At 41.8% G+C, this 15,214-nt stretch overlaps 1 protein-coding gene across 2 annotated transcripts in view; it reads left to right on the top strand.

Moving 5' to 3' along the window:
- Window positions 1–15,214, top strand: part of mllt3 (MLLT3 super elongation complex subunit) — a 47,131-nt gene that overhangs the window by 21,946 nt on the left and 9,971 nt on the right. For both annotated transcript variants that reach the window (XM_034615127.1, XM_034615129.1), the window contains exons 3-7: window positions 2,824–2,906; window positions 3,477–3,620; window positions 5,102–5,140; window positions 6,053–6,181; window positions 9,220–9,798. In XM_034615127.1, coding sequence (XP_034471018.1) covers window positions 2,824–2,906; window positions 3,477–3,620; window positions 5,102–5,140; window positions 6,053–6,181; window positions 9,220–9,798 — 974 coding nt within the window. The remainder of the gene's footprint in view (window positions 1–2,823; window positions 2,907–3,476; window positions 3,621–5,101; window positions 5,141–6,052; window positions 6,182–9,219; window positions 9,799–15,214) is intronic.

The following is a 15,214-nucleotide window of genomic DNA, read 5'->3' as shown; positions in this document are numbered from 1 at the left end:
CTTAAGTATCACCACCACTATGCTTCCAACTCGATGTTTGATTTGGTGCTCACGTTTTCTACAAAAGCCTTTGCTCCCAGGAAGAGAAGTGCCAGTTACACATAACGAGGCTGTAACGGCACACTTCTCACTGGGTTTTCATGTTTGGTGTGGTGACCTTCTAATGCCCCTGACTACTTTGGTAGTCTTGTCTAGCCACTTGTTAGCGACCAACCTTTTAAGACATTTATAAACTTAACAAAAATCATGGGGCTTGTGTGAACCACAGACCTTATTTCAGGCATCATATGAAAACCATTCAAATTCGACCTCGAGAGGAGGAAGCAAGAAGTCCAAAAACATAAACTATCTCCTGTGTTAGGACTCATTATTGCAGCACTCTATATTGGTCAGGCTCTAGCTGCACTGAAAATATCTCAGCATGACATCATGTCTATCCAGTTCATGCCAATAAGAAAAATATACCGACACATGTACAAGTATATGTGCTTGAGAGTACATTTTTCTTTCCATTTTCTTCATCTCCACCTCGGTTTATATAAAGGTGTGGTGGTGAATGGGCTCTTTTAGCTGGCTGTAATTGAACCTGACCCACTTGCACAATTAACTCTAACCCATAATATTTGTTTAGTGGTATTGGGTTTTAGATGGCTTGGCCCCAGCGGTGAGCTCGACCTCAGCCTAGTCAGCTGAACCATCAATCACTGCCGCTCCATGAAGGGGCGATGCTCCAAAATGAAATGGCAGAGGCCAGCAACGACAAGACTGATGCCAAAGCCTGGTCACTGAGGATGACTCGAGATGTTTCCAAGCTCTCCTCCATTACCAGGAGCTAAGCTGTCAGCCATGGCACTTTCAGTTTGTGGTTTTCTATACTGTGTGTCGCCACTTGAAAAATACTGAGTACGTGTCCAGTACATGGCACCAACTGATTTTATATGATTAAAAACACTGGTATTTGGTAAGAAAACCAATAGTATTATGACTAAATATTATGGCTGCCACTGTACTGGGAAAAAATGTATTATAATTACTAGTTAAAGTAGTTGCCAGTTCATTCAACCAAGAATTGAGCCTATCAAATTTCATATATATAAAGTTAATATTGTAATTATGATTATGTGTAGTAGCATCCCTACGAAACATAGCTCACTGTAGCCGCTTTCAGACTTGCACTAAACTCCAGAGGTCTTCTGGAGTTTCTTCAGAGGAGGTGTATGTGTAAACACAAAGGTCCGTGTGAGAGCCTCTGGATTTTTTGCTGACTCTTCCGCCCGGCTCCCTAGTATTAAGTCCGCAGAAGGTCAAACGCAGTGCGAACACACCAGGAGATCCTCTGCAGGATTAACCCAGACTGAGTGGAAGTTTGATGACGCTTCTAACACGGGAAAGTCGCAAAAACCTTAAAAAAAACAACACATATCTCTGGAAGAAAAAGTGGTGCCACACACGTAGAAGACACAGATGAAAATATCAAGAGCGTTTGCGGTGATAACAGAATACGCCGGTGTCGATGTGCTGTAAACAAAAACAAGTGATCTCCACAGCGGAATTAGTACATTTGTTTTTGTTGAGAACGCGTCTGTGCAGAGAAAAGCAAACTGTGGAGAAAGTCGGGACCCATTCCTCCTCCGTAGGACGTGTCTGAAAACAGCTTATGTCTTCTTCTTAGAGCTCTCAACTGTGTCTCCTGGTCTGTCTCAGACACGTTTGCTAAGTATATTATAATGAATTAATTTGATCATTTGAACTTGTAACTTCTGCTGAGTGAAGTGGTAGTACAGTATGTAATTGAAAGCCTGGGAAGATGTTAGTAAATGGACCTTGAGTGACGGTGTGAGTTGTATAGTCAGTGGACCAGCTTTTTAAAAATGAATATATAAGATAACACATTGTGTAAATTGTGTTTCAAATTGAACTAGTACTGTAGGAGAACATATAATGACAAAGGAGCGTAAGGGTAAAAGGGTTGAAAAAGTTTCCAAAGCATTTTTTCCCCACTGGAAAGAACTTGTCAGAGATGCCTGAGCATTTTCCACGTTTCCCTCTAGTTGCTGTAGAACTTATGACATCTTACATTATCATCCATTCATGCAGTCCAACATGAAAATAATGGACTGCAGCCACGGCCATTGTGACTACTGCTGCCGTTGTTGTTACTTTCAGGAATATTGCACTAAAGTATATTATCTACAAAGGCCCCAAAGCTAAAATGTGCTTCCAGTAAACACAGTCACTCTTAACATACATGGACTTAATTGGTACTTTTTGTGCAGCGTCCACAGGGACTGAAGCTGACAAACACGCACCTCCAGGGAGGAACTCCTGAGCTCTAGTTGTGCTTGTTTGTCTCTCTAAAAGGCCATGGAGGTGAGGGGGGGCTTCACCTTGTCATCAGCTGTGTGCATTCATTAGCTTTTAAGGCTCTGGTTCTAATTTAAGCCCCTTTTTTTTTTTATTGATACATCAGCGCAGACGATGGGATTGGGAGTTAATGAGATCTCATGAGAATAGAGCTGCAGGTTAAGTGGCTCAGCATGTACAGTGACACACTGACACTTTCAGGAGCATAGTGTTGTTCATCTGAGTGTCGCTCCATAAACCCTGTGAGAATGTGATAATAATAATGGTTTGGACTGCTAGTGTTCTTCAGAGTGTCTGTCCCCCTGCAGCCACCACTGCTGTAGTGCACACTACACAGCAGCTGCTTTGTATTGTACCGATCTACATGAATTATAACCAGTCTTTTTCTGTTTTCAACAGTCACCTTGTGCTAAAGGTCAACAGCTCCCTCTTTAACAGCAAACATCTCTTTCATTTCAGTGTGCAAGGATCCACCGTACAAATTGGAGGAGTCTGGATACGCAGGCTTCATACTGCCCATTGAAGTTTACTTCAGAAACAAGGTATATTTCACACTAGAAAACTCTGTAAAAATTGTTTTCTCCCCACAAATATAATTCTTTAGATCCATCAGGTTTGTTTTGTTTTTGTCAAGATCAAATGCTAAAGTGGCTTTTCCATGAGGAGTTTTAAGATTTTTAGTTAATTTATAGAGCAGTGTATAGATTGTAGTTTATAAACTTTAAGGCTGCGTCATGGCTGCGTATCCTCCGTCCATTTGGTATGTTGGTTCTGCATGTCCTCAGAAATCCATGCAACACGTCTACAAGATGCAATACACATGAGAAATTTTGTATTCAGTACCTGACAGTAAGTATTTTGCAACTACCTCCAACAAAATGTCTTGAAACATTGTTATATTCATCCATCAACTCTCTGTCGTAATGGAGAATCAGAAAAAGATACTATGTTAGAAATCATGATGCCTGTGAAGGTCAACATGATAGCTTGGATCTGAGTGTAGCCCTCATGTGACACAGTGTTCATCTGTATTATCGGGGGGAAAGTCCCGACAGACTGAATTTGATTGTTCTCTTCTCTCCCTCTCTGGCTGGATCACCACTTTTCCTCAGGAAGAACCGAAGAAAGTTCGCTTCGACTACGACCTGTTTCTCCACCTGGACGGCCACCCGCCTGTCAATCATCTCCGTTGTGAGAAGCTCACCTTCAACAACCCAACGGAGGAGTTTCGTAAGAAGCTGCTTAAAGCCGGAGGGGTAAGCGAGTCAGGGGGGTGGCACAGGCCTGTTTGACATTTCTTAACGCCACACAGACATGTACAGTACTACTGCAGGAAAATCAAATGAAAACCTTATTAAGAGGATGGAGTTCAGTGCTGTATTTTCAGAAATGCATTCATACGGTTCTTCAGCCACAGAGAATTGTTCAGTTGATCAACTCTCTGAAACTGATGGTCACAGAGTTCAAATGCCTTTAGAAGGAGACTGTAACAATGGGTCATGGAGACCAAACCCCAGTCGGTCTCTCAAAACCGCTCTACTCTCTCTGGGTCTACTGAAGACACAAATCTCCAAAAACAGTTCACAAAAAATATAGTTTAATTTTTTTTAAAAAGGGGGGGGAGGTGTGTGTGTGTGAGTGTGAGTGTGTGAATGGAGTTTAAATAGAGTTTTGACAACATTGGAAATTAAAAGTACAGTTTGGGCACAGAGGAATAAGCCTGTGTATACACACCAACACAGGATCAGTCAAATTAAATTTGTATAGCCCATATTCACAAATCGCAACTTTCCTCACAGGGCTTAACAAGGTGCAAAATCTTCTGCCCTTAACCCTCAACAAGAGTGAGTAAAAACTACAGAACAAATCCATTTAACGGGGGGGGAAACGTAGAAACACCAGAGAGCTGCATGTGAGCGATCCCTCTCTCAGTTTGGTGTGGTATTATATGAGATTTGTTTACGGAAAAAAATGAAGCTCATAATTTGATTAATTATTAAATGGTCAAGATATTATTGGCACAATCCCCTTTTCTCCTTTTCAGGCATAAACCGGTTTCCAAAGAGGAAAGTCCTTTGTTTGGCTCTTAGGCGCAGCAGCAGATGTTCAGGAGAAAAGTGTGACTGTGCATGCCAAATGTCCTTCTGTTACAGTACGGGAGGTGTAACCTAACCACTCCTCTTATCTGTTCTATTCAGAACAAGCTGCTGTATTGTCTGACTCTCGTCATTTTATGTAAGAAATGATTCTGCACTCTACAATTGGTTTGACCACAGAGATTTGTTGTACCTGATTCTCTCAGTTATGAAAGCTATACAGTGCAGAATGACTGCCTGTAAATGTCGCCCCACACACAGTAGATCAGCTGACCTCATCATTAAAGCTCTCTGTACTTGTTACAGTTGTGATAAACTGGCATCAGTTTACCTTCGGTCGTGTCCTCAGTCGGGTGCACTCAGTCAGTTGGCCGCCGGCCAGAGACCCCCTGTAGACAGGAGGTTTTATGGCTGGAGCTAAGTGCTCTGTATTTACTTTGCCAGTCTGCTCCCTCCGTCTTACTTTCATGTCACAACTCACATTATCCATTGGCCAGAGGAGAGTCATCACTGCAAGTTCTGTGATCTCGCTAGTTTCTCCCCCATACCCTATTCCTCAGATTTGAACCATGCAGCATTTCTTTGTACCTGAATTAAGCTGTCGAAGATAAAATATCTGTCTCTTTCATTGTCTTTCACAGCAACGGGATCCTCACAAACGAAGTTCAGAAGACTCAAAAGTAAGATTTCTCTCATGCAGTTGGAGTCATGGATCCCTTCTGACTAAAAGATGACTAAATATTTGGACAACAAAACGTAGCTTCAGATTTTTTTTCTGTGTAATGGTACCAGTGGTTTTGTCCTGACCGGGACGTTTACTGTCTTTAACATCAGCACTCTAATATAGCCATGCTGAAGCAGCTATATTCTGGTCATTGTCTGAGCCCTGAGATAACTTCTGCATATTCCAGCATAAAGCGTCACTTTCAGGTGTTTGAATGGATTTCTGTTAAGATGAGTACACACTGCTGCAGCAACACACAGCAGAAAGTCACATGAAGCTTGTTTAGTGCCGTCGTGACCAGTGGCATGAGGTGATGCAGGGTGGTGAAATTACACAAGATATGTTTGAAGCAAGCCATTTCTCCCTTATACCCGTATTTTTGCTAAGATAGGCTAACAACACCCTAACTAATGCACACAAAACCACAAAATCGCTTCATATGCAGATGATATATACATTTATGCGATGAAAAAGATTTAGTTCAATATCAGGATATAAAATCGGGAAAACAAAAAAAAAGAGGCGTCACACCGCCGAAGATTTCATGGGAGTTTGTGGTGATAAGAGCTGACGACGGTGTTGGGGTGCTGTAAACATGATCATGTGAGCAGAGTTAATATGTCACTTCCTGTCTCTATCTGCTGCACCCGGCTGCTCCGCCTCTCACCTGAATAACGCAGAGGATTTGACTCATAATCACATTGAAAGGCAGACTACGGGTAACCTCTGTTATCTCCCGATTTTATGTCGGGGAAAAAGGTTATACTCGGTCCTTCTTTTCACCTGTATTACTGGAAACTCATGAAAAGCCATTTGATGCGAGGGAGTCTCTGATCACATTTGTTTGTTGTTGCTTTTTCTCTGGCAGGTGATGGTAATGCAGGAGGGCTCAACTTCTCTGTTCGGTCAGCACCTGAAGCTGCCTACACTTCCCAACAGCTCGCTGACATCCACCTTCTCAGACCCAAAGAAGAGTAAAAGCTTCCTCGGGTCAAAGGTCAGTCTTGTTTCCAGGTCCAGCCTGGCGCTAAACAACCTTCTCTTCTGCCTCCACTCCTGGGCTCCACCCGGCCCTGAAACTCTGAAACCCCTTCAATGTCTTCAGGCGCCTAATCCCCCCCCCACATATTTGGCAGGTTCAAAGACGTCCAACATATTTAAACTCTGGGATTTCAAAGGCATCCAACTTTGGCTTAAGCAAACGATATCTTGGCCGCTGCTCAGCCATAAGCACTTACTCCGCTGACTCAGAAGTGCTGGGAATCTCTTACAACGTGTTGGTCTGAAGATGCTCGACTTTATTTAAGATTTTGGACAATAATTGTTTAGAGAATTAGTAAATGAGTGAAGAAGAAGGTGGGAGGGAATGGCCTAAATGACGGGCTTAGGAACTCCATGTGAGATCTGAGACATTATCTCTTGCAACATAAAATAATTTATGTCGGTGAAGTTGCATGTTGTTTCCATTAAGTGTTATTTTTAGTCCCTTTTTTTTAAATTGTGTCATTTAAGAGCCAGGTCAGAGGAGGCCCATTTCACATGGAAACGGTTTCCAGTCTAAACACAGTGTGTGTGATGAATTACTTGTGGAGCAGGAGGTCGCACACACACACTCTGTGTCAGGACCCCCCCCCCCCCCCCTCCCAATCCCCCTCAACCCTGTAATAGAACACATTTGATATTTTTGTAATAAATCATAACTATTTGGCAAAAGGTCGAACAACTAATTTTCTATTGTTTCATCTGTGAACTATTTTACAGATTAGTCAAATTAAGCTAATCAAATCTAATCTCGCTTACTCAATGGAAAATTCTAAGGCAGCAGGTAGACAACTTGATGGCATAATGAGTGTGCGTGCCAGCTGCAAGGACACGAGACACCTCATATCTCACCCTTCTAATGAATAGACGAACACTTGAGATAGTTTCGCATTTTTTGCATTGGCCACCATCCAAAACAGTGCCTGTGTGTTCTCTCCCCAGGTGCACTAGTGCTGCTGTGGTATGCAGTGTCAAAACTTTAGTGTCTAAACTGATTTGTTGTAATTTGACGTTGTCCAATACATTTAAAGTCTTGGAGACGTTATAATAGAGATTGATTCTATATTATAGTGTCAAAATAGAATTTAAAATGCAAATTGTTAATCCACTAATGTGTATACAGGCTGTAAGGAGACATTGCACATTTTTAAACCGCACGTGGGATTACAACAGTGGATTGTGCTGTGGCAGTTTCAGTCATTATTGTCAGACCTGTGGAAAACAGTGTCGCTACTGCTCCTACAATCCGCTAGGCTGCAGCATGGGAAAGTGGTAATTCAGCAAAGACTGCAAATTAAATACATTCATAATTTTGTATTGGTTAATCCATCCATTTTATTCACCATAGCTGTGTCCAGATCACATTTGTTTAATAAATCATATAATTTGGAATTATTGTTATATACTGCTAAGAAGTACTAAAAAAATCGGCTATATATTGTCCTGATAGCTTTTCATCATTTCCTACGGTTTGAATTGTAGGAGCAGGTATTAAATTACATTGTATAGAATTAAGATCTTAAAAGGTCATGAATTTAATTTGGTGAACCCTATTACCCATGTTACTGCTTATCTTTATAGTAATGATAATAAAATACAAATGGTACGTCACATAGTTTAGTTCTATCTATACTTGAAAATAATACATTCCTCGAAAGTAAAAATGTATTCAGTTACTGTTTATGTGTTTTCAGTTCTAGTAATTACTTCAAATATATTATTATTATTATTATTATTATTATTATTACGGGCCCTTCACAGATTTACATGAACTTGGGTCACCTGCTAACCTGCTAATGCCCTGGTGCTGAAAGGTTTGTTAAAAAGTGCCATTTTAGTGATCTCCTCAAAGGTGATGGCTGTGGAGGCTCCGTGTGTCAATTCCACAGCACTAAAGCAGTTTTATGCCGCGCTGCCTTGGGAGAGAAATGGGTTTACTGCAGCGGAGGAGCACGCTGGAGGTTAGAATGAGCTGGCAGCTTTACATCCTGAGGTCCTGGGGTCACCAGCAGATAGACAAAATGAAAGGTTTTAGTGGTGGTTGGGCCGAGTTGTAACACACCCCGTCGTCTAGACTGCTTTAATGGGTTTACTGCATTGATGAAATATTGACAAGGGGGCTTGAGGTGAGACCCAGGGACAAATGGCCCCCGTCGTTAGAACGAATGCATTTCCTCCTTTCTCCACATTGCCCCTTCGCTCCACTTTTAAGGTTGCACATGTGTGGCTGTTGAAAAGCCTCCTTCACCCCACTGAACAACACTACTCAAAAGAAGCACTGAGTTTGCTCTTTAAGCCTTTAGATGGGGACTAAGAAGACCCTTTTGAGTTTCTTTTAAGAATGAACCTCTTTTCACAGATGGTAATGCCAAACTGCAGGGTGGCATGCATGTTTTCTCTTGTGTAAAAGGCAGAGGATTAATCTTCCTTTGACCTCGCAGCCTGGTTTTTGCTCACTTTGTTGTTTTGGGACTAAGCATTTTAGAAGTTCAATATGGAGTCTTAAGTGCAATCAACTAAAAGATGAACCACAAGAGGACAACGTAATCAGAGGAGACGGCTGTGATGTAGGATTTGAAAAGTGCCTGGAATATTTGAATCTCAGTTGCACCTCATTTGCCTATATCACTTATTCTCTCAGCAGTACAAGCCCATTCCATCCTCTCACACCAGTATTTCTCAATGGCTAATTATGCCCTTGCTGTATTATGTTTGCCCATTGACCTAAAGTGGGATTTCCCTCTTCCTTGTGCAATAATCCGTTGAGCTGAAGATTTTTCTTTGTAGCATAGATGATTCATTGTAATTCTGCTGAAACACCCTACATTTTTTCACGCATGACTTAACTTGCCATCATCCAGTCTTTACGACATGATTTAGTCTATCAGGAACCAAGAAATCTAAACCCATTGATTATTGTTGAGTAATTTGTTCTTCAAGACATGTTCCTGCATTGTGTAGTAATCTAATTCATTTGTTGGCTTTCATCCACAGGATGGCTCCAAAGGAAGTGGAGCTGCCCTTCTTACCACAGCCACAACCACCAGCACCAACAGCAGTAGCTTCTCCAAACTCTACAAACCCTCCAAGGACCACAAAGACAAGCCTCCAAAAGACTTAAAAGATCCCAAAAGTGCCTTCAGAGACTCTGGCTGGGAACCCAGCAAAGCCCCCAAAGAACCTTCCAGGAAACCCAAAGAGAACCAGCCACTTAGGGACATCAATCCTAAGATAGGCTTCAAGGAACCCAAGTCTTTGTCAAAGGAGCATCGGACTGAGGGTATCACCCATGGGTCAGGGATAAACAAGCGTCTGTCCACCTCGGACGGTGACGATCATGTGGCCAAAAAACGTAAAAAGGGATTTGTGGATTCATCGGGGAAGCCGCTATCAGGTTTAGACGTTCAACATTCAGATAGGAAACTACTGAAGGATAGATCACAAATGCGAACAAGTAAATTACGACCAGAAGTTGATGAGGCTGAGCGCAAGAAGGTGCCAACGCTTCCTCCATTCCAGCAACTAGTGGACCCCAATGACTCTGATATGGAGGACCAGTCCAACAAATCAGATGTAAGTACAACATTTTCTTTTCATCCAAACCAAGACAATTACAGTTTGAGTTGAAATAAGAGTCAATGCCAGTTATTTGTTTGATGCTACAGCTACAATGAGGAAACCCATGTATTTTCTTTTCTCATGGAGGTTTAAAAAGCAACTAAATCCATCAGGATGGACTAACTGATTTAAGATTTCATAGCTACGCATTTATAAGTAGTGGTGAGGTATACAGTTCTTTCAAGAAGTTAAGGGGGTTAAGACTTGTTGGTGGTCAGTGCTTCCTTGGTGTGGAAGGGCTGTAAACTCAAATGACCTGCAGGGAGAGAATCTTCTTTAATGCTGGTCTGGTGGCTTCCAGGGGGCTGGGGCGGGAAATTGCAAGAAGGGGTGGCTACCAATAAACCTAATGGGAGTTCAGTCGCATTCGTCTGGGTGGTCAAAGAGGAAGTGAACACAACTGATTCTTCAACAGCAAGCTACAGTTACAAGATGCACTTTTGTTTTCTTATTGAGAGAAAATGACGGATTGAAATATGTTTTTTAATTATTAGATATAGATGTGAAGTGTGCTAACTTTATTATCTTGGGTATTAAACCCCTTCGTTCAACTCAAGAGCAGGATTAGAAAACTTCATCTCTACAGTGGTGCTTTTCATGAATAGGCTGACATTCAACTGGGTTGCCTGGTCCACGCACATTTGGTGGAGAACCTCCCCATAAAGAAGGGCTGTTTTAAAGCCAAATAGTAGACAAGAAAGATTTATGGTTTTACAACACCTGAGGAGAAAGGGGAGACACGGCTGTGAATAGCACAGAGTTCCCCTTTAATCCTTTTAGCTTTTGAAAGAGGGAAAAGGGTGAGCGTTTGTCAAAGAAAGGTCTAAATCCCTGTGCTGCGAGCAGTTTTCTTTTATGCAATAGTGTTTTTCTATTTCTAGTCTTTGTGCATCCTTCCACAGGCGCAGCTTGTTTAGGCAGGGGAATTATTACTTAGCACTAGCAAAACCTGTGTTTTTGTCTGCGTTGTATTGAAATGGCTTTTAAGTTTTCCCATACAGGGACCGGGGGGGAAGGGTCTGTTGTAAAGGGGATGTGGGGTGACAAATGCCAGGTGTTTGATTCTCCCCAGGCTCACAACCCCGGTGGCCGAGCGCTGGGCCGACCCAGAGCGCCACTCTCATGTGACCGCTTGTTTGATCTCAGTGTTTTTTAAGCGAGCGCCGGGCCAGAAACGGCAGAGAGGAGGAAATGTGGGGTAGGTGATGACATGAAGGGAAAGCAGGCTGCTGTGCTAGCATGAGAACCATGTTGTTAGCACCCTGGATGTGGGACTGTGTCATTTGTTACCTGCGTGAGTTAGCCCTTATGCAGTGGATTCATCATGGAGGAATCGGGTTGAAATGGGTTGAAATTTATTTGATAAGTAACTTGACATTTTAATGGATTAGGAAATAGATGCAAAGCTTTTTTCATTTCCTTGGGGCAGTAACAACAAAAACTTTATTTGACTACCCAGTGTAAAGAGACCATCTAACATACAAAAAAAAGTGTCGACATTAAACTGATATAAAAGATATGGCATTTCAAGAATTAATGTTCGATATTGTTGGCAACATTAGCAAGAATCTTTTAAGGACCAAAGTCTGACATTTCAATTGGTTTGAGAAGCAGCTCAACAGTATTATCTTTTTAATTATGGGCCTCGGACAAACTGTGGTGACAGGTTGCGCCCAGTGTCTGTAGCAGTACCACTCTCAATTTTCCTCTTTAGTCAGTGTAATTTCATCAACAATCATCTCAAAAACTGATAACTGCACTAATGGTCTGAAAAAACTAAAAACAAAATAGTAAAATCAACAAATATTCAGGGGAATAACATTCAATAAATATAGAGAAGACTATACTGAATTAAAGCAGTGTCAAGGAGTGCTTTAATTCAGTTAAAATGAAAAGGAATAAGCTTGCATTATTCAAGCATGTATTTTTATTCATTTTTTTAAGAATCCGTCATGAACTTCCTGGAAAAGAACCTCCTGAAACAGATTGATGTAAACCTCCCCCTCTGGTTGAGAGCCTGAAATGTGACAGACAATTTGAGCCAAGTGGATCAAGGTCTTTGATGAGATAACGCAACTGAAAATATTCACTCAAATGAGAAAACCATTGCTGTGTTAACTACAGCGAGAGTTCAGAAGTTAACTGTACATTAGCAACATTACAGTATAAATGGCTTTGTCCCACTGAAAGGCATCTAAATTCACATTAAAATAATTTTGTTTGGACAGCCCCTGCTGAATTGGACAAGAAACCCACATAGTCTTGGTCAGCCAGGTCTTGTTTGCTGGCATTTCTTTTTGGCCGAGAGTTAAGAGAGGAAGCCAAATTGATGCCAGTGAGCAACAGCTAAAGACTATTTATTGTCTTTGAAGAGGGTAGCTTTGGTGGCTTTGAGAGAAGCAGGACAAAAGCCCTAAAAAGGAGTGGTGGTAAGATTTATGGCCCCGTGAAGGAGCTGTCCCATAAACCAACAGACCAGCTGTGTGTTGTTTGTTGGCAGGAGGTGACAAGCATTGAAGTCCCTCTGCCTTTTATCCTCACTTCTCTCTTTTTCTCTCGTGTGTCTCCTGTTTGGTCACTTCTCCCCAATTTGTTTCCTGGTTTGCAGTAGCAGACGCCTTTTATGAATTTGGGTTTGCACAACAAGATCCAAGTGCACATTGTTCTCAGCGATGCAGCTTTAAACCCACATTTACAGCTAATCTGATCATCCAGCCTGGAGGTGGAGGAGGTCAGTACTATATCAGGACTGAAGCCAAAGAGATCACTCAGTGCATAGATAAGATGTAGAATATCATGTCTATTGAACTCGGAAGATACAGAGTTGCGGTTGAAGATGAAAAAAATCTGTGAGCTGAACGACCTTCAGATACTTTTTTCCTTTTCCGGTTTGTCTTTTTGTCTGTTAGCATGATTATCAAAATGTACTGAACCGATTTTCTTCAAATTTGGTTGAAAAGTGGGTTATGGGGTAAGGAGGGACCCATGAATCTTGGTTTTTTCGGATCTGGAAAAAAGTGGTGGATCCAGGAATTTTTCATCACTTTCTCTGGACATTGTGAGATGGGGTGTTTGAAATTTGCACTGATTTCCCAGGGAATAATTCATGGAGTTGATTAAATATATCGGGCATAATTAGAGGACTGATGTCTATGAGTGTGTAAAAGTTGGTGCAGCTTGATTGAATTTATCTTACCTTACCTTGGTGAAGGTATGTGTTCTACTGAGTGCCATTCTATTTAATTGCAAATGTTTTCATCAAAACATGGGACTGGAGGAGAAATTAACTAATAATACTTCACTCCTCGTTGTTGGTGAATAATTGATTGTTCCATAAGGGACAGCTCTTGTAAATTCCCTGAAACAAATAATACCTTTGTTCATTTATTTCTATATTCTAATAGAATGGAAGCATGTTATGACACCAACGTGTAATTCTTTGTCCACTACCACTGGATAAGTGTCTCAAAATGTCTGACAAAGCGGTGTCTTCTACGTGTATGACACTGCTTTGTCACCGGGATTTACGGGTTTTTCTCGCCACCGACCCCCGCCCGCTCGAGGTGAATCCCCGCTTCGTTCTCACATCGAATTCTGCTGAATTTCTACGGACTTTATACTAGGAGGTTAGGCGGAGAAAGTCCGCAATCACACATGCACCTCCTCTGGAGAAAATACGGAGTATCTGCTGACCTCAGTGCAATTCAGTCTGCTTAAGTGAAACATCATTTATCAAAACCCTGATTTCTTCACCCGACCACAACTGACTGGAGGTTTTGTACACTGTCTTCAGCTGATACTTGATGGTGATTGTGTAATGAGTCTTCATACAATAGTTCTCCTTTATCTTGAAGGCTAGTTATTAAAGTAATAAATCAAAAGTTTGCCCAAACAGAAGAAAATAACTTCACCACACACAGAGGGCTACAGTTTCCCCTCACTATTCTGTCAACATGCTTTTAAGCTCCAAGCAAATACAGAAAATCTAAGCAGAGACAGAGAATCCTCACTTGATTAATTGTTGATGTCCCCACTAATTTCTGAATGTTTGAACTTGAGCTACACAACGGAAACAGAATGCTTAAGGCCAGGGGGAAGGCCGGGCAACAAATCAGGGGCCAGATAATCACTTTTACAATGTGTCCATTAAGTCTGCTGCTCCATCTACGAGTGTGAGCTCTTTCTTCCCCTGAGCACTGACTCTCACTCACAGCCTCCTTTTTTTTAATGCAATTTATGTATGTCCACACATCTAACAGCCCTTTCTTAAGAGGACGGGCAGTCACAAATGACTCTGCATCCAAGTAATTAGAACTCCTCAGCGCAGGACTAACTACACATCTGTCCAGTTGAAAACTATTTTATGTACTGAGGTAAAGGAAATACTTATTTTACCATAAATTATGAATAAAATGCTTGGGACAGGAGAGGAGATCAGAAGGTACAGTAATATCCATCTTATGTTATCAAAACATGCATATGTTCGCTCCTGTTTTGTGGAATAAACAGGACTGTTTTTGACTTGAGAGGATACAAACGATGAATGTTAACATATCGCTTGATTGTTTACTTCCTGCAGCTTTGATTTGAGACACTTGCTGAAGTTGTTAAAGCAAGTGTGTGTGTTTCAATGCGTGTCTGTCCCATGAGAAGGTGGTAGTAGTAGTAGTAGTAGTATGTGTGCATGGATATCCTTGCAGGGCAATGTTTTCCAGCAGGTCACATCTGCACTTGATTTCTTTAGTTTCTAGCATGTCGAGGCCTAAAAGACATTTGCCTGGCATTTATTTGCATCAACAACAATCTGGGGCTTTAGAGTCTGGGTCTCTGCCTCAGCAGAGACGTTTCTCATGGGCTTGTAAAAGTCACTGCTTTGTACTCAGAGGGTCAGGAGTTGGCCCCCCACCTAAATGAATCATGATTAGCTCTGATGGCTGCTTCAAATGCCCACTTTTGCCTGTCTCCAAATGGAATTAGCTTAATGTGGTGGAGGTTTGCTCTCGAGCAGCACGACACAGTTGGTACAGATGATGCTGTAAGATCTTTTGCTACAGCGCCTCACTATGTATTTTCTCTATTGTTTGAACAATAGATGCAAAATCCCTCCAGACATTTAATCAGAGGATGTCTCATATTAGAGGCACATCATGCAGCTCATTTTAATACTGACACGAGTAAGACTGGTCACAAAAAAGTTCAAGCTTTGTCCAGATTGTCTTTCATCCGTCGGCTAAAAGTCCACAGCCTCTCTTGTCAGCAGGCAGTGGGTCAGCAGGCAGTGGGTCAGCAGAGAGTGCAGACAAGCAGAAGAACAAGTGTCAGGAATGTGGTGAACGGAGTCGATCTCACAGCCGTGCACGCCTGGGATCAC

Source organism: Hippoglossus hippoglossus, chromosome 18 (assembly GCF_009819705.1).
Source record: "Hippoglossus hippoglossus isolate fHipHip1 chromosome 18, fHipHip1.pri, whole genome shotgun sequence".
In the NCBI taxonomy this organism is placed as follows: Eukaryota; Metazoa; Chordata; class Actinopteri; order Pleuronectiformes; family Pleuronectidae; genus Hippoglossus; species Hippoglossus hippoglossus.
The sequence above is the reverse complement of the archived record's forward strand: the minus strand, read 5'-3'. Positions and strand labels throughout refer to the sequence as shown.